At 37.4% G+C, this 19499-nt stretch overlaps 3 protein-coding genes across 4 annotated transcripts in view; 1 reads left to right on the top strand and 2 right to left on the bottom strand.

Moving 5' to 3' along the window:
- Positions 1–5361: 5361 nt before the first annotated feature.
- Positions 5362–10547, bottom strand: LOC122333806 (serine/threonine-protein kinase PLK2-like). Its single transcript, XM_043231602.1, is given in 16 exon segments — positions 5362–6241; positions 7119–7156; positions 7159–7228; positions 7625–7754; positions 7835–7994; positions 8070–8150; positions 8239–8374; positions 8457–8551; positions 8636–8783; positions 8881–8904; positions 8906–9080; positions 9154–9337; positions 9511–9640; positions 9725–9841; positions 9929–10036; positions 10306–10547. Coding segments are annotated over 16 exon segments (2013 nt in total). The 5' UTR covers positions 10531–10547; the 3' UTR covers positions 5362–6049.
- Positions 10548–12841: 2294 nt separating this feature from the next.
- Positions 12842–16123, bottom strand: LOC122333796 (ATP synthase subunit C lysine N-methyltransferase-like). Of its 2 annotated transcripts, XM_043231579.1 has the most exons (6): positions 16008–16123; positions 14418–14593; positions 14232–14336; positions 14014–14154; positions 13882–13932; positions 12842–13187 (listed from the first exon to the last, which is right to left on the bottom strand). In XM_043231579.1, exons 2-6 carry the CDS (start codon positions 14583–14585, stop codon positions 12999–13001), a joined length of 654 nt encoding a protein of 217 aa, XP_043087514.1. In that variant the 5' UTR covers positions 14586–14593; positions 16008–16123; the 3' UTR covers positions 12842–12998. The 2 variants fall into 2 exon arrangements, with proteins under 2 accessions (XP_043087514.1, XP_043087515.1); XM_043231580.1 differs by lacking the exon at positions 13882–13932.
- Positions 16124–16633: 510 nt separating this feature from the next.
- The window catches only part of LOC122333792 (ras-related protein Rab-3C-like), a 21243-nt gene continuing 18377 nt past the window's right edge, over positions 16634–19499 (top strand). The window contains exons 1-2 of the mRNA XM_043231578.1: positions 16634–16804; positions 18411–18620. Coding sequence (XP_043087513.1) covers positions 16781–16804; positions 18411–18620 — 234 coding nt within the window. The 5' untranslated portion in view covers positions 16634–16780. The remainder of the gene's footprint in view (positions 16805–18410; positions 18621–19499) is intronic.

Below are 19499 nucleotides of genomic sequence, written 5' to 3'. Positions count from 1 at the left end.
CCATTGTGCGGCAATGTACATTGCATACAGTACCGGTTGTGTTGCAACAATCGTCTGCATTGTGTTTGCTTCTTTCAGTAACGCACAGACACCGAGGGCAGTTTAGATACTGTACATAGTGTCTGCTGCGCTGAGCCGCATTAGCAGAGATTTCCTCAGAAATTAAGGCATGCAGACATAGCAGTTTGCCTTGTCTGATTCATAAAAAAGTGCAACATGTTCTCAGTTTTAACCCGGTGAAACATACATAATAATAGTCTGATTTTTATTATTTTTTATTAAAGCATATATTGAGCCATGAACTTTTAATGCCTCATTTATATTCGAATGAAAATCATTTTAGCTCAAATATGCAATTTGGTGCAGATGCTATTATTTATATGTCCAAAAAGTAAGATGAAATTCTGATAGCATGTAATGTAAATCATTAAGATCTTTATAACAGACTACTTGAATGTAAATGCATCTAAAATGCATGCATATATATATATATATATATATATATATATATATATATATATATATATATATATATATATATTATGATCAAAGCTCTGTATTATTAATTGTGTAATTCAATGCAATGCTAATTGAGAGTTGAACAAATAAACATTCCTCAAAAGCCTGATATATGATATATTGATGTATATAATTGTATTTGATGCTCACATTTTAAACATGGTTTTAATTTAAGCCTTTGTTTGGTAAAATGCTTCGGTCCAGTATGTGTTCGTCTTGAAATATGACTAACAGTGTTTAAGCTATTCTTATTTTTACTTTATTTAACCTGATATAATAAAACTGCGTATCGGATATAATAGACTGGGCTATATAGGGTTAACTTATTAACAAGACATTCCCTGCTGCTCCAGGAGACGAAAAAGTTAAAGTCAGCTTAAAAACGACCGTTTCCTTTGCTCCTTTTAGCATGTTATTCTGAATTGTCTTCATGGTCTCATGAAACGAGATCCCTTCTGAAACTCTAGAGGAGATTAAGCCTGTTTTTTTTCTGTAAGGAGAAGTATCTGAGGAACAGGAGGCCCGTAAGCAGGCCTCTCAGTTTAATCTTATTCTCAGTACTGAAACAATTGAGATGTTTTTTTTTTATTTCCTGCGGTTAGATGCAGTAAATCCTGTTGCATGTGGGTAAAAGGTGGAATATTGTACAATACCTGAGAAAGGGAATCTGTGAGAAAAAGCCGTCAGGTGTGCTGAGGAATGTCAGGTGTGGTCCCGCTGAGGAAACCGGGCGGCTCGAAGATATGTGTTCATGTGTTCGCGACATGAATGAACTCGTTGCAACGCCGCAAATATGCAGTAAACAGCATTTCTGTGGAGGCTTTAAGTGTTCGTTCGCTTCCTTAAAGGCAAAGCATACTTAAAATGCAACCGAGAAATAAATCACAAGCTAGGGTGCATCTCGCAAAGACATGTATTTCTGTTCCCCCCCCCAAAAAATAATAATAAAGCAAGCAAGCATGTTTTTGGGGCCGTTTGTTAGTATTATTTGCATTTGCATTGTGATTTTTTTTTTTTTGTCTGGCATTCAGTCATTAATAAATCGCTTTCACTGATTACATTACAATAAATATTAAAACTCATCCTGATTCTGAAAGTGTTGGTGTTTAAGTCTCTTTTGCTCGTAATACATTATATTTTACTTTAGTTTAATTTAGTCTTGTTTCGTTTAGCTTAAAATGCCAAAATGAGTCCATTAAGTTTTTTGCTTTACAATATTGAAGCATCGCTCATTTATTATTGTTGTTGTTGTTACTAAACCACTTAATTAATATTATTATTGATATTTTAAAGCACAATGCAATTAATTATTAAAATACTATTTTTAACTACTATTTTTACTAATAATAGTTACTGTTATTATTAAATAACTATTATTTATATTTTAGTGCAAATTATTATTATTTTTACTATTATTATTATTATAAAACATTGGTTAAAAAGTGTAATTGTAAATATTTCACATTATTTTCCATTGTAAAACATGATTTTACAATGCTTAAAGCATTCCTAAAATGTACTAAATAGTATTCTTTTTTTTTTTTGAACATGTGATTATTTTTGTGCACCGTCTTGGCGAAACCCTCCGACTTACATTACGCCCCGAATGTTTCTGAATCAGATTTCTGCGTGAAATGAAGCCCGTTTAGACACGTCAATGAAAGGCAGGAGTCGACGCATTAGCCCTAAAAGCATCTCCTATTATGCTTTCCATTCAAGACGGAAAAAACCTGCGTCTGCTGCGGTGCAGGGCTGACGTGGTTTGCATGGACGGGTCTTGCGTGGGTAACGATTCAGACACGGACGAGTGCGTGAGAAACTGGGGCAACGCGTGCGATGTGTCCGTGTAATGTAGGACGCTTGGACGCTCTACTGAAGGATGCTGGATCTGCCAGCAGATGGGTGTTAAGTAATCGGGGCGTGATTCATTGTCTTCACATGTTGTTTGCCATCTTTCGAGAAATAACATGGAAGAACTGCATCCTCAGTTTAGATCGGGGTGCGCTTCCTGCGGCTTGCATAATGAACCGGCTTGGCCCAATGCATTGTTACGTATAAACAGATAGCACCGTACTTCATGTTTACAGTGTAAAGCTGTGGCTTAGCTCCCTCGGAGTGAAATATGTGTGCATTGTTCACGCTGGAATGAAAGATATGAACACTGTGTAGTAATATTGCATGTCTCGAGGTATTTGAGGTCAATAATGACACTGTGGAAAACATGCCATGTGCGGTAGCTCGTAACCGCTTCTAGTGATTTATCATTTGTGCTGTGCTTTCTTTGGCGCACCTAAAGGATGCAATTCTGCAAACAATTCGGAGATTATATATCTAATTATATCAGCGGCACTTAAGAGGACTTCACAAGACAATTAGCACGGAGCGATTTCATTACGAGAACCAGTTCTGATTTGCAGCTGCATTTAGAGTTTTATAAGTATTTTCTTTTGCATTCAAACTGCACATTTTAATGTTCCATTCATTAAATTATTTATTCATTTATTTATTTATGCGTGCTACTACTACTGCTTTAGTTGTTATTGTTGCCGTTATTAATAAAAATACAATCAAATAAATTATATTAAATATAACAAGTGTAATTATTGTTAAAAAATTATAAACATTATTATTTGCGCTTATTATTGTTGGTGGTGGTGTTTTTGTGTTAATTATATATTTTTTTAAAAATTCATATTGTAAATATGTATTTATCCAGTGCTCTTTTATTAATATTATTTTGTTTTTAGTTGTTTTCAAAGAGCTAGTCATTTGCTGTACAATATACAACATGCTACATTTATTAATAATATAAATAATAAAATAAATAATAATAATGATTATGATGAATGATTATTATCATTCAAATAATTAAAAACTATTATTTATTGTAATTGTTTTTGTTAATTATATTTTTAAATATCAAATTATTTAATTTAGTATTTTTACTCATTTATTATTATTTATTTTACAATAATAAAGCATGAGTAATAATTAGTTATTAGTTGTTAATGATAATAATTGTCAACATTATTTTAATTTACTACTATTGTTAATTCTTATTATTTTGTAATTAATATTTGTATTGTTATGAATAATTATTATTATTTAGTACACTTTCTTTCATGATTTTATTACACAGAGATCCAGTCATTCGTTCTTGTGTGCTGAATGTCTGTGTAACGGCACAGATAATTGTCCCGGTCAATATCGGGCGCCGCGTTCATGTTATGTAACTCAAAAAGTGTTATTTTGTGAATTCCGCCTATTAAGTAATCTGGCATTGACTCGGAGAAGACAAAATGGCCTACATTTCAAAGTGACAGATGATGCTAGAAAGAGACTCCAGGCAGCCAACTGTGGGCCTATACTGATCTTGGACAACAAACGCATCTCTGTTCCTCGAATCTTTCCTCATCAGGGCCAAGAGAGACGACAGACCAGCTGGCTTGATACGAAGATGAAAAAATGAAAACCGAAGCTTATCATGGTAACTGTGTGACATAAAGGCCCAGTGTTCTTCTTTTTTCCCATATCCATTAAATACATATTCACAATGACCCTGGGTTACATCATATGTCAACTCTTTGTAATGTAAATAAAAGCCAAGTGATGGCCAGCATATGTTCATGTGATTCAAAAATGAATGCATTAATATTTACCACCCCCATCCTAACTCGTGGCATGCATGCGAACGAAAACGCTTTCTTCAGTCACCATTCACTTTTGTCATACTGAAAGATTGGATGAAAATGAATGGCTGACCTAACGTTTTCAGTGTTTGACGGTAATGAGATACGTGGCAAAAACATGGTACAACTGTAGAAATCGTAATGGTTCTAAAACAGGTTTTGTTTTTTGCCGCTTATTAGTTAACTAGTTGCTTATTAGCAGGCATATTACTAGCATATTAGCTTTTATTATAGCGCATATTCAGCATGACCATGTTTAAGATCCCTTAATCCAAAAAGACGTAGTTAATAGTGAGAATTGGTCCCTAAAACTAAAGTGTGACCAATTTTATGCAATATATATATATATATATATATATATATATATATATATATATATATATATTTATGCACAAGAAGCTGCATTCACATACCAATCATTTTTATGTTAATCGATCATGGATTTTGAGTTAATGTTAATTTGAGACATTAAAAATGGAAGTCATACAGGTTTGGAATGACATGAATGTCATAAATGATAGGACTTTTCTTGTTTGGGTGAGCTGTTTTTTAAATGGCACGAAAAGAAGGATATTAAAGTCCCTAAACGTGGTGTTTTTGTCTAAGGAGTGGATTTTGCTTCTGTAAAACAAGCATTGTGTTCAGATGCTTTTGGTTTGATTCATTGCAAACCTTTCATGAGCTTTTCATTTACCCTTTGCGCACTCCGTTTATCTTTAAATTATGACTAATTATAACAACTGAGTTAATTAGTGCACGACGAAGAGACCTACAATTTGTTGTTTGTCAGCGAAGGTGTAAAGCTTCATTATTTCTCCGTGGAGCAAAAGTGGGTCACAGGTCTGTTCTGAACGCAAGAAACGAAATGCAGTTTTGCACAAGACACAGTACGAAATCAAGTCAAGTACTGGTTTTTAATATAGTGCGTGCGAGGGCTTGACAACGCAGCGTAGGGAGCTTGTTCTGGGCAGACAGTAGGTGGTGAAACAACACTCTTTTCTTGTTTTTCTTCCCTTTTGTAAGCATAATGTGTGTTTCTGAAGACGCTTCATCGGGGGCCCCTGGAGATTTACGTAATCGACTGCTCTGGCACTCAGACGCAGGGACAATGGGGGTAATTGCGCTTCAAAGAAGAAACAAAATACAACACCTCCACGATATTATTCATCTTTAATCTTCACACAAACATCAAGACAAGACAAACGGCGATCGCGGTTTTGCCACCGGCCTTGCATATTGAGTTTGTCGACACTCCCGGTGATGGCCCGGGGGATTGACGTACAGTAAAAAGGACAAAGCGCACTATTTTAACGAACAATTAAATAACTTCTGCTCACACCCACGTAATTCTAAGATCGTCTTTATTAAATAAATAAATACTGGGTTCTTTCTGATAATAAGTTATGTCCATGGCGTTGCAGGTCGTGTCCACACAGTGAAATGCGGCCGGTTCTTCTCGCGACGCGGGGATGGGAAAAACCGAACGTGCATGAACTACAGCATCGGATCGTTTCACCACGCAGCCCCGTGTCCTTAAGCAGGAATGTTTTCACAGTTAAACGAAATCTGCTCTCAAGAGAGCTACATCCAACCACCCCGCCTTGCCGAAAGCCCTCGCCTCAACATAAACACCTCCGCTCGCTTCAACAAAGCGAGATTTCTGCATTAAAAAAAGATAAACACCTAAACGAGATCTCATCGTCGCCTCTGGTTCCAGCCCAGCTCGGTTCAGTCCGTTTCGCGCTACTCATAATCCATGACGTCTCCTCCCATCTTCGACACTCCCGTCCAGCCGTACGTAGTCCACATTCTTGTCCTTCCTAGTATTCCAGTCTGTCGCCTCAGTTGCATCTCTGCAGCAGCATGTTAAGTGCATAGTCCATGCGGCTGCGCAGGTCCGCCGAGCAGCCGGACACGAGCAGGGTGCTGAGCCTCAGCGTGGTGGACACTCGGTCCTCGTTGATGTACGTCAGGAGGTATTCCTCGCTCTGATTGCACAGGATGATCTTGGTGTGATCGTGATAGAAGTTCACCTGCGGGAATAGTGTGCGTTTAGCAAACAAGTAGCTCCGCGTCGGCATTGCAGTATGTAGGTGCTCCAACCCAGGCGCATGTGCCCTAAATACATTACGTCATTCCGTACCTTACTGCATGTTTCGCGAAAATTGAAACGTCCAGCGAGTGGCGCTAAAACGCGAATTCATCGTGACCCGGCGTATATTTGTTATGTTGATATAGGCACGCTTTGCTGTGTTTGCATTTGTGTTGCTTCAGGTATGTTTTGCGTTCGTAATTCAGATATTCGTGGAGTGTATAAATTAATAGGTTAATCCATCCCAAAATCATTTTTTTTTTATTTGGAACGACATAGGGGTACCATGTTGTTCCAAATCTGTTCCAAAGATTTGTTTGTCTTCAGAACAAAATGTATGATATTTTAGATTAAAACCAAGAGACTCTCCTATTGACTTCATTGTCAATAAAACATTGTCAGAATACTCCGTCTGCCATCAGTGGTTCAATCTGAACCTTATGAAGCTTATTGAGAATACTTTTAGTATGCAAATAAAAATAAAATAACCACCAGCTGTTTTAGAAAACTTGTGCATAAAAAGCTGATACGGTTCACTAAAGTCCAAATATGTCACGTTTTAAATTTGACAGCATGTTAAAACCGATTTGAATACCTCAAGTAATTATATAAAAATTTGGCTTAAGTAATTGAAGCTGTCAACCTGCGAATCAGCGAGTTTTACTGCCTCTAATGTTCATTTCGACTGGACAATTGCAGTGATTCATCTGTGTATGCATGTTTTTTAAGTTTTGCAGAAATGTAGGTAGAGTAACGTATTTGCAATGAGCCTAGGTTAAGATGCTTTTGCATTTTAGCAGTCCAAAGTGAAGTTTTACCTGGAAAGTGCCATCGTTGAAGAGCATCATGAGCGCCGATCAGACTTGAGCCACTGGAGAAGATACAATCTGGGTTTTCCTGCATCTGTGACATTGGGTAAATCACCTCCCTGTTGAGGAACAGCAAGCAGTAATCAGAAAATCTGATGCGAATTGCTTAGTCAGGGTTTAAAGACACTCGATATTCAGTACGATCATCTGCACTGACACTACTGAACAAAACTTGAGATGAATAATGACCCTATTGATTTCTGTAGAGCTGCTTGAAATACCTTTGTTTCATAATTGATGAATTTAGCAACGCAGACATAGATTTTAAATTGGATCAAAATTGAACTGACTAGTTAAAAAGCTAAATAAAGAGACAATTGTTTTTTTGAACTCGATTTGATGGAACTTGAATCAGGATACTGCCGGCTTTTATAGTGCTGAGAACTTCTCACATTTTCTTGTTTTTATTGTGAAGCTGTATATAACCAGCATTTCAACCAAGCGAGGACACTTACATCCATCAGATTCTCCTCCATGTAGTGGGCGAAGTATTTTAAGATGGTGACCTGGCCGATGAACTGCTCCGGGGCTTCGCTAGTGGAGAAGACTGAACATTGTCCCAGCTCTGCATAGTAATGCACCGTCCTGAAGGTCAAAAAGACACGTTAGCCTGCATGTAATCAATCATTTTTGAGCTAAAAAGACATCTGGGATCTTCAACGCACTTTTTATCCGACAGCAGGCTCATGTGAGTGCCGTTGTTGAAGAGAACGCCAACTGTGTGATCGGACAACTGGTAGCCAAAGCCGTACTTGTTGGAATAGTCCACCCACTTAGTCACCCACTGGAAGCTGCTGTTCATGCTCTCTTTCGAAATGTTATTAGCTGCGAACGAGAGATTGCAACGGATTATTAAAAGCGACTTTGCATTTGAGAAACGGATGACGTTTAGATACGCACCTTCCGGCATGTTCTCCAGACAGCCTCGCAGCACTCGGGCCACGGTGTCCGCGACGCTTCCCATCGTGCTGTCCTCGAGACCTGAAGACACAAAAAGAGGCGAAACCTATTAGATATCGCATTAAAACATCCATTAACATCCTTTATTTGAAAAATACGTGCAACGTACATTCGCTGCTGCTACTGCAGTTCCCGAGGGTTCCTCGCACTATCATTCGAATGCTGTCTTTAATGTGTTGTTTGCTGCTGGTGTCCTTCGCCGGGACAGCTGGTTTTCCAGCAGCTGGGACGGGGGGTTTACTGTCCTGTGGGAAAATGAGGAATGTGGGGTTAGGTTACAATCTTAAACTATCTCTCTCAACTCTGACGAAGGATGGAGGAGCTCACCTCAAGAGTTTGTCTGCAGGGTTGAGGGCTGATTGACGTTTTCCGGAGGTCAAGGCACAGTCTGTTTATGTCCTCCTCCTCCTTGGTTGGCTTATCTAGCAGAAGCGAGATGTGCATTAGACGTTATGATTATGCAATCAGGGTAATCCAGAAATGGTAAAGGTTAAACTAGTGCTTACTTTGAGTCTCCAAGTACTTGGCTTTGTCCTTCTTTCCACCGAACAGGGCGGCTGCGGCTTTCTTGAAGAAGCTCTTGGCAGGGCTGGTGTGGTGAAGGTCTGGGGCCGCATGGCAACAGTTAGCAGACAGTCTGTCTGGTGTGAAACCCTGATATAAGAGGCAAAAAAACAAGTTCAAAGCCACTGAATTGGCTTCAGTGTTGGAACTGGTCAAGATAGTTTCGTCTGCACAAAGAGACACACACCTGGCAGAAAAAGTCGTGGCGTGGGGATGTCATCGAGTTGTGGCCTATCCATTGGGTTTTTGGCCAGCATACTGCTGATGAGATGCTTGGCTTGGGGCGACAAAGATGATGGCATGGAGTATCGCGCTTCCCGAATGCACCGGTACGTTTCTTTAAGGTTAGTAGTCTCGAATGGAGGTCTTCCCAAAAGCATGGTATACCTGTTGAGAATTGTCCATTATAAACAAGCATTTCCATGTGAAAACCAAGAGAAACTTTGTCCAGTATACTTACATCACACAACCGAGCGCCCACACGTCAGATTCACATCCATGTCCTTGCTTATTGAGGACTTCAGGCGACAAATAATTTGGTGTTCCACATATCGTTCTTCTACGGTTCTCAACCGGCTCGAGCTTTGCAGCCAAACCAAAGTCTCCAACCTTGAGCTCCATAGACTCATTGATGAAAAAGTTACCTGGGAAGAGCAACAGAATTAGGGTTTAATGTGCAGATGGGTTTGCATTGCATTCAAAGTAAATGTTATATCCAGTTAATGCATTCCCTAGAATCAAGCCATGATTTTGCCATTGCTGCTGCCATATTTGAGCTACAGGAAGGCCGTATTGTTAGGGTTTGAACCTTGCTTACCTAGTTTGAGGTCTCTGTGGAGGATTTCTTGCTCATGGAGATACTTCAACCCCGAGACGATCTGTCTCAGGTAGTACCGAACCTCCGGTTCTGTAAGCACCTTTCGGGCCTTGAGAATATGTGCCAGTGACTGAAAAAAAAAACTGCACGTAAGCAACGGTATTTCCTACCAGATCCATCTCATCAATCGAAGAAGGACGTCAATAGCACTTACCCGTCTGCTGCAGTATTCAAGTAGAATGTAGATATTATCTTTGTCCTCGAAATGGTGGTAGAAGTGAACGATGTGTTTGTGATGCAGGGCTCTGTGCAATTCGATTTCTCTGTCGATCTGCCAATCAAACGGCCGCACGCTTAATAAACAATTCAAGCAATGAATTGCCAGGGGCAAACACGTTACAACAGGAAAGCAAGTTACCTTTTCCCTTTGGTGAGGTTTGGAAACGCGCGTGTGTGGAATGATTTTGGCTGCATACATCTTGCCTGTGCTCAGATCTGTAAATTCATAGCATTTGGCAAAACCACCCTGCAACACACAGAGAGAGAAAATGCCTTGCATTCAAAGACAATGACAAACTAGTGCATCGCATATAAAAATATTCAACTGGCAACTTCTTTGATGCATAACTATTTTGATTGATTTGGCCCAATGAATATAGACAAAACTCAAAATAAACACTTTCAAAGTACAACTGGTTTTTATTAGTAGCGTGGCATTACTGTATTACTGTACTGTGGCGCGTAAATGGTGCTCTATGGTGTTAGTTTTTACTAAGTAAAATGTAAAATATTTACCTTGCCCAAAACTTTTCCTCTACAGTAACATCTCCCGGTGGCTGAATCCGTGATGATGCGTGACATTTCCTGCGTGGCATGAGCATTACTATCCTCTGATTTCCCTCGCCTGCTCTCGGTGGGTCTGTGGTGCGTGTGTTCACACATCTTGCCGTTATTCACAGACTGATGATGATGGTGGTGGTGGTGGTGGTGGTGGTGCGTTATAGTCCTGAGTATGTCCATGCTCGAGTCCAGACTGGGAGGAATCACCACAGAGCCTCGCTCTTATACGCGCGCGCGCCGCTCCGCCCAGTTACATTATTTTCACCGGCGCGTCACGCGGAGCTGGAACCAGACTCGCGTCTCTGAACAGGGACTTGAATCGCGAAACCAGTGTTGCGCTTTGAGCCATCTGGAAGTTTCTTTTAAACGTTTGTCTCTACATTTCAGCGCCATTCAAGTAAACGCCATTCAAGTGAAATTACTGAAGCGACACATTGGATTGATCTGATAAAAACGCTAATTTTAGAAGAAAATTTCAAATGTCACTTAGAGGTTTTTGCATCTTCAAATTGATTTTTTTTTTCTCTTTAGAATAGACAGACCTGTAAAGCACAGTTTGAATGACTTTTATAAGCCCGCATTAAAATCAGAGTTAAATGCATCGCTTGAACGTGGAAAAGAAATAAACTAAATTCATTTAATTTAATATTATATTATTGTTTTTTTATTATTAGCCTATTTATCTATACTTCAAAAACCTCTGTAGTTTACATTGTGTTTTATATTTATTTTTTTATTTGTTTTTAACGCGTTTTATTTACTTAATATTACTTTAATCGATCTTTCCATATAGTTTGTATCTATAAGTTTTATTTTTTTAATTTTTTTTATTATTATTACTGAAATATATGTATACATACACACATGTAAAAAAATTTTTTTGAGCAACCACAACAACAACAACAAAAAAATGAATACACTTATATAAATAATCTCTTCCCAGCCCAACTTATTATAAAGAAAATAGAGAAAAAAAAGAGAGAAGTAAAATGATTTATAATAAAGTAAAAATAAATCAATTTATTAAAAAAAAAAAAATCTGTATCTATAATACAGGTATGGTGTCAACATCTATAAGTTTGACCAGGACATGCACGGGCATGTTTTAGGGACTGTATATTACAGTAAAGCTCTCCAGCGCCACCACGTGGTGTGTTTCTCTGGTTGTGTGGCGCATTTATGACTCATACTGACACTCCTGTCACACACTGACATGCAGCCAACAGATTTACAGTCACACTATTCATTTACAGATACATAAGAAGCTTTTCATCCGCATGGATCGTGATATTATATTTAAAAGTCAGTCTTGTGTGAAATAAATGTTTTCGTTTTGAATGAATGCTACTGCATGCGTGGCCTTTTTGTGTTTATTACAGCTTTTCTTGTTGCAAGACGCGCTAATGGTAGGCCTATGATTTGTCTCGATCACAGTTGCCTCGAGGACTCAGCGAATGGCCATCGGTTCTCTGCAAATTAAGGTAACAAACTGTATAAAATGCATTGCTTTTTTTTTTTTTTTTTTTTTTTTGAAGTGGCCTTTAGGAAGAAAGGGAAGACGTTTACTTTTGCCGGGATCAGCTGAAGTGTGTTGATGCTGTGGTTCTGAGAAGAAGTGTTTACACGCTGAACTCGGTTATTTAAAGTTTAGTTCAACGGGTAAACATTTACATCGACCGCATGCAAACAATGCGGAGGAATGAAACGTACAGTGTAAAAATCAAAAGCGGGTACCTTTTTTTCCTCCTATTGCTTTTCATGTCTTGCTGACCAAACGTGTAATGAATTATTCATCGGTGAAGTCAAACCGCAGCCTGGACGGTTCTTCTTCAGCAGGGCGTAATGTATGGAAGAGCTTGTGTTTGCAGGATTGTTTGGTGGATATTGCATAAAACATAAGCTTTGTGTTCCAGCCAACAGCATCGGTTTTAATTGACGGCGTGATAATATGTGAACGTGACAGATCTATTCTGGGTATCATGCAAGGCCACTTCTCATATGGGCTTCTGGGAGATTACGAGTCAAATGGTCCACGAGAAGATTAGATGTTTATGCATTATATCCCTAATAACGATCCCAACTGACTTCAAGATAACTATTTGAGAGTGCTCCTTTACTGAATTTGGACATGAAGGTCTTGAGGCCGTGTTAAAAATCTCGGATTGTGTTTCATTTAAGTTATATATCTGTTTCTAACACACAAATCAAATGGCATTGATCATATGACTCTTTGTGATGCTTTTTGACCCGTCGCAATTCCGGAGTATTATAGTATCTACTATTTTATTATGCTTTGATATTTTATTTTAAAATGTTTGTTTTCGTCATTTTTATTATCTTTGTTTTTACTTTAGTTTTGATTTTTTTAATAGTTTCTTTATTACTTTTGATTATTTTTTAATTGTTTATATATTGTTATTAAAATATTTTTGCCGATGTTTGAAGCAGCAAAAACGTATTTTATGTCCAATGCAAGGCAAGAAACGAGTGAAACAGTGCAACGATTTATTAAACATCACGCATTACATACTTCAGCTTGCTTTGGAAAAGTATTGGTTTGACAGTCGTACGTCATCTTTTATGCAAGCCTTCTATAAAGAGCAAAATATCTTGATTTCTGAGTTGCACGTGGCGTGTTTCGGGCTGGTTCATGCCTGCGATCGGTCAGGAGATGTTCTGGACGGTTGTCTAGCGGCGTGGACATCGTAAGCCCAGACCTGGTTTAATCCAGATCCAGCAGAGCGGCTGTGGGGCCAGCGAGGAAAAGGGAAACGGCACACAATGACTCTGGCATCCTCGGGAAGTTCCTTTAACAACTTCTCTTCCAGAACCCCCATCTGGCACGTTAACACATAAATCATCAGTAAAAACCTCTGTGTGCTTCATGTTGGATGTTTTGCTAACATGAGGTTTATTCTAGTTAACCAAAAGCATATTCCTCACCTGAAATAAACATTAAATGATAGAAAAAGTTAAACGGAGTATATATATATATATATATATATATATATATACATATATATATATATATATATATATATATATATATATATATATATATATATATATATATATATATATATATATATAAACAGCAAAAACTAATAAAATGTCAAAGTTGCTAAAAGTTTACATTTAATAAAAAAATTAATTCAAAATCAAAAACAAAATGCAACAATAACTAATGCGATCATTTACAATAATTAACATTTATTTAGTAATGTCCTTTTCAATGATCTTAAACGAACATAATTAATGCGTCACGAATTAACGACCAACAATACGATATTTCTTAATCGACATTAACTTTATTCATAAATTCGATAAAAATGTTTTTTTTGGTTTTTGTCAATACCAAAGTTAACACATTGACGCTTACTCTCGTGTTTAATGCAAGCAAGGACATGAAATAAGTGTCAGCGTTTTATAAAAAAAACAAAATACTAAAAGTTCTCCGGAAGGCATGTGGGATTTGGACAGAAAATGAATGAATTCTATGATCTTATAGCGCCCCCCCACACGTCAACATACCACCGCAGGGGCCAGAAACACAGTCACGTTTGTGTATTTGGACAGATCGCTCTGAAATAATAAAGAGCAGCAGTGAGGAAAGCTATAGACTTGTTTGACGTAATGCAGAATACGTGAAACACATACGCTTACCTTCCAGAAGTCCTGTTTGATGAAATGGATATCAGCGCGTGGTACCCCGCGCCGCCTTGCTCTGCTCTTGGAGTAGGCTAATAATATGGAGTTTATTTCAAAACCTGTGCATTGAAACCCCATTGACGACGCTGCAAAAACCTGCATTTCAGAGCGGGACAGTTCAAACCCGAGATCAAGCGTGAGCTCCCAAACCCCACTTTTTATCCACGACTTACCAAACGTCCATCGCCTGATCCCAGGTCGGCCAGGCGGCCCTTGCGTCCTTCTAGAAGCTTGAGGACGTTTAGGGTTTGCTCTGTCGTCGAAGGTAAAAACGGCACCTGGGAGAACATCACACCAGATCTTTTCAGCTGCTCTCAACTCTTTCTGCGTCAAAGAGAGAGGAACGTGCACCAAAGCACCTTCAGTCTGAAGGGGACTCTGAGTCCAGGCATGCAGAACATGGCCCAGAGTCCGTAGACACCGGAGAAGGCAGATCCGATCAGTAAGGGGACGCTGGGGCCGGACTGCTGATGGTTGAACCACCTGCCGCTGTGCTCCTCGAGAATGACCTCAATGCAGTCCTCCATGCTGGGATCTGTTCAATAACAACACTGTAAAGCATCTCAGGGCAAACACACTACAAATAGCATGCTTTAAAGAAAATAATCACCACCACTGGAACATATATATATATATATATATACACACACACACATATATATACACACACACATATACACATATATATACATATATATGTATATATTTAGATAGATGGATGGATAGAAAAAACAAGCATTTATTAATTTTAAGTTAATGTAAATTTAGAAATATGGTATTGTTTGTTGATGCATTGATTATGTTAATATAAGAAAACTGAAAATTACATTAATGTTAATTATTGTTAACTATTGCGGTATTGTAAATGTATCGATTTTGATTTCTTTTTTATTTTCAACAACGTTTTTTTAATTTTTCTTCCTGTCTACAGTAGTCAACATTTGAAATGGGTCCAGAAACTTTATCGAAGTTGTAATTCCCATAAATAAATAATAATACGTTTTGCTTATTAAAACGTAAAAAAAAAATGGTTTGGCTAATCGAAACTATTAAAAAACAATTTTTATGTAATACGTAGAAATATACAACAAAACTAATAAAGATTTAAGAGTTAAAAATGCAAATACAAAAATAAATGGCTGTTCAAAATATTTATAAATACTATACATATTATATACTAAAATATTATTGTATCGCTGACGTGAGTAATTACATCTTGCATCTAAAAACTAAATCCATTTTAGTTCATCCACTACAATTTTACAGATTATTTTTTAATAGTTTACTCTTTTGAAATATTGAAATAGTAATTATTGAAATTATTATTAGCTTTGTTTTATACATTTGCACTTGACTTCAGGTTGATTGGGGCGCTTTTTGTAAGCGAAATGACTCTGAATTCACCCATATTTAAATGTATTTATTCGTGTGATCAGTTTTCCAGAGATTTGCAAAATCCTTAACAAACGCTAAAGAAATGTATGTGTTTGAACGCTTTATTGCTAAGCGATTTATAGATAACTAAATAAAAAAAATTAAAAAAACACTAAAAAAATAAAATTGCTCTGTCGAAAAAACAACAACAACAACACACCACCATTCCGAGCAGAATAAACGTTTTGATGATATATAAGTAGCTGAGTCGTGAAGTTTAATAGCGGCCGGAAGAGGGCGCGCTTCTGCAGGAATCCGACGGAAAGAGAAAGCGTGTCGTATTCACGTCATGTATCGAATGACCGCGGACATTGCGGCCAAACAAACAAAACGTGCTTAACGGGGTGGACGGAGCTTCACTGCGTTTTAACCTGCTTTAAATCAAACTGAAAACGTTACACGCGCCTCATCTCAATCGATACCGCTCTCTAAATCTAAACGTTAAGCTGCCTAGGCATTAAAGTAGGCCGTGTTTTAATTTCAGATATGTTTGAATGTGGGAAACGTTGCCTTACCTACTTCCTACCAGGGCTTTCGTAGGCTTTCCAGATTAAAGCGATTGACGGATACCAAACCAATGAGATTTAAGAGATAGATCTGCCCTCTGGACCTCTGCAAATCTCTGCTAAACGTAATAATAATAAACGTATTTACTGTTATAATCACAACAAAAACACTACCAAAATATCTACCATGAATAAACGTTTATTAGACCTATAAATTATATATATATTTTTTATTTTTAATCTATTGTACTGCGAGAGAAAAATTCTGTATGATGTTTTTCATCAGATTTTTTTTTTAATTAATTATTTTTGTTACATTTTATTTACATAAATAACTATACTGTTTGATTATACATAAATTAGAGACATCTTGGATTCGGATTTAAACGTTTTGCATATTTATTAACGTGATTTGGAGAAGTTCGTTGTTTTACAAAACTAGCAATAGTTGGCTAACCGCGACCGTGAATTTTGAAAACGCTTTTTTATTTAAAGTAAATATACGTCAAATGTTAACATGTATAAGAATATTGTTTTATTAAGCTGGAAATTTGATAATCAAGCGAAAACGCATAGTGTCTTCCGGGGTTGAGGACTACAAACAGTAGCACTGCAAAACTACATTTCCCAGCAGCAAGCGCGACTGAGTGACGTCGGCGCGGCCGGGAGCGCGCACAGCGGAGCGGCTGATGCTGATGCTCAGCTCAGAGGACACGGAGTGATCCGAGCATCACCGGGAACCGACTGAATTATCGTGCCAAATCTCTTCTGGCTTCGGTAGGATGCGTCAGGACGGATCCATGCAGGTCTGAACCGGTCTTTTCAAAGATTACGTTGTCATGTGTGGCCCTATAATATGAAGTTGTTTCATTGTAATTCCAGTTTTCCTGAGCATTTCCGAATTGTGTAGAAATTAATATAAGGCGAAATGTATCCCAGTTAATTGATGTAACGTGTTAACCTCGTTCACGCCACAATTAAGTATGCCGTTATGGTAAAATGAAGGTAAGGGTGAATAAAATGGATATTTGTTATTGATGGAAACACACCCTAACCCTCTGTAATGTGGGGGTTGGGGGAATAGTCCTGTACTAAAGCATTTCATAGCTTTAAATCGCTTCCTCTCTGTACATTGATCATTATCATAATTAAACGAGTGTCAGCTTTACTGTATTTTTAAGATGGTCTTAAAGGATGGCTTTTTGTGGATGATTTTCAGGTTATTTCAGCCAATGACAAGCTCTAAATAGGATTAATGTCAAGCGTGAATGAAATGGGATATTTTACTATGTTTGGTTTGTTTTGGAAGTGTGATGTATAGAAGTAAAGCCTAACTGAACCTTACTTTTCAAAGGCAATTCACATGTTTCGACTTTACTCTTATTTAAACCGTATGTCAAGTCTTGTAATCCCTTATATATTATATAGTATATTTTGATTCAGGTGTGATTATATTTACAAATATTTATAGACCGATAATCGGTTTAAAACCCAAATAATCTTTACATTTTTACTGTACCGCAAACACCGTTGTTATTTTTATATTGTATAAATATGCATTATACAAAGTATGCAATGTTACAGTGTTTTTGCATTTATTCCTTTGATATGCATGCAAGTAGTATGTATGTAAGTATATATGCTGTATATATATATATATATATATGTGTATATATTTATGTATATATGTGTGTATATATATATATATATATATATATATATATATATATATATATATATATATGTGTGTGTGTATATATATATATATATATATATATATATATATATGTGTCTGTATATATATATATATATATATATATATGTGTATATATATATATATATATATATATATATATATATATATATATATATATATATGTCTGTGTATATATATATATATATATATATGTGTGTGTATTTATTTATTTATTTATTTGTTTGTTTTCATTTATTAATGTTTTTTTCATTACGAAAAATTTATTTGCATTAATTTAGATTACCATACAATACAATACCATACAAAATTACAAATTTAGATTACAAAAACAGTGTAAATAAAGTACATTATTATTATTATTCATTTATTGTTCATGTTTGTAGTGTAGTCTGATTACAAAAAAATTGGTTTAACAAACATTTAAACAGATAAAATCAGTCATCAAAAATAATAAGGTCAGTATTGACTAACTTTAATTAGTCCAAATGTTTCTGTTAATAAATAGCACTTCAGTGTTAGATTTTTGTTGCGTTTAATCTGTCAGTTTAAAAATTGCTCGATTAGTGTCCGCTGCCTTAATGTAATATATCTCCATGATAGATGCAGATTTAGAGAAAATAGATTTATCGGTGCAGATAAAATGCACATCTGTGTTGCCGAAGCCGTTTGTTCGTAAGCGTCTTTTCTCGTTCCAGATGGCTGCGGCGCAGAAAGAGGGCTCTGACCAGAACTTCGATTACATGTTCAAACTGCTGATCATCGGCAACAGCAGTGTAGGAAAGACGTCGTTTCTCTTCCGGTACGCTGACGACTCCTTCACGTCAGCGTTCGTGAGCACGGTGGGCATCGATTTCAAAGTCAAAACCGTCTACAAGAACGACAAGAGAATCAAACTGCAGATATGGGTGAGTTGGCCTACATTAGACAGCAGGTTTCATTAGACTAGCCGTGTAGCTTGAAACGAGGCCGGTTAAATTGATGCCTTGCTCGCCTCAGGTCAGCGCTTCTCAACTGGTGGGATGCAATCCGCTAAATTAGACAGATGCGAGCATATTCTACACTTAACGTAAATAGTACATCCTTGTGCGTGGGCATTCACTGCCTAGGGTGATGAATTTCATAGCTTTTTTTAACGTGATTGGTAAATGCAAATACGTGATTGGTGTCATGAAAAGCCACTTCGTTGCGTATGTTTCCAGACCAAATTCGGTCCGTTTGGCGCAAACATACGAGTCAGCGTGACTCAAAATGGCCGAAATGCTCAAAGCAGGTGGTGAACAAGCGTGATGGATAAAAGTGGCTTAGTGGAGTGATGTTCGGTGCATTTGTTAGACGTCTAACATGCACGCTCTCACCAACCAGGAAGGTTTTTGCGCTTGAAACCGCATTCCGTTTTGCCCATCGACGCCAAATGTAGTTCATTGGTAATCGTCAACGCGGACTGACTGAAAAGCAGTAACGTTTTTTATAAGTAATACGCGAGACGTGTGGAAAGTGGCCTAAAGCAAATGCCTGTGTTGAGAATTGCTGCATGGGGTTTCCGAACTGATTGGCATTGATGCCGTTGATTCAATAACGTCATTATTTTAACGTCATGTGTGGAAAGCGAACGCTGATTGATTGCGCATTCAGACCGCCTCGCATCAACCTGAGTTCCATGGTCATTGATTATATGATCAGTCGCTCATTTTTACGCAAGCACAGCTGTTATTAAAGGGCTAATTCACCGCCGGTGAGAATTTTAATAGGTGTCGTCAGCCTATGTTCACTTTGAAATCATATAT

The sequence above is a fragment of the Puntigrus tetrazona genome, unplaced genomic scaffold, assembly GCF_018831695.1.
Source record: "Puntigrus tetrazona isolate hp1 unplaced genomic scaffold, ASM1883169v1 S000000396, whole genome shotgun sequence".
In the NCBI taxonomy this organism is placed as follows: Eukaryota; Metazoa; Chordata; class Actinopteri; order Cypriniformes; family Cyprinidae; genus Puntigrus; species Puntigrus tetrazona.
This window is presented reverse-complemented; position numbering and strand designations above follow the sequence as displayed.

Coding starts and splice junctions, on each gene's coding strand:
- LOC122333796 (XM_043231579.1), bottom strand. CDS start 14,585: ATGGAGGACTGCATTGAGGTCATTCTCGAGGAGCACAGCGGCAGGTGG. Junction 14,155..14,231: donor GATCAGGCGATGGACGTTTG/GTAAGTCGTGGA, acceptor TCTGAAATGCAG/GTTTTTGCAGCGTCGTCAAT. Junction 13,933..14,013: donor TCAAACAGGACTTCTGGAAG/GTAAGCGTATGT, acceptor TTATTATTTCAG/AGCGATCTGTCCAAATACAC.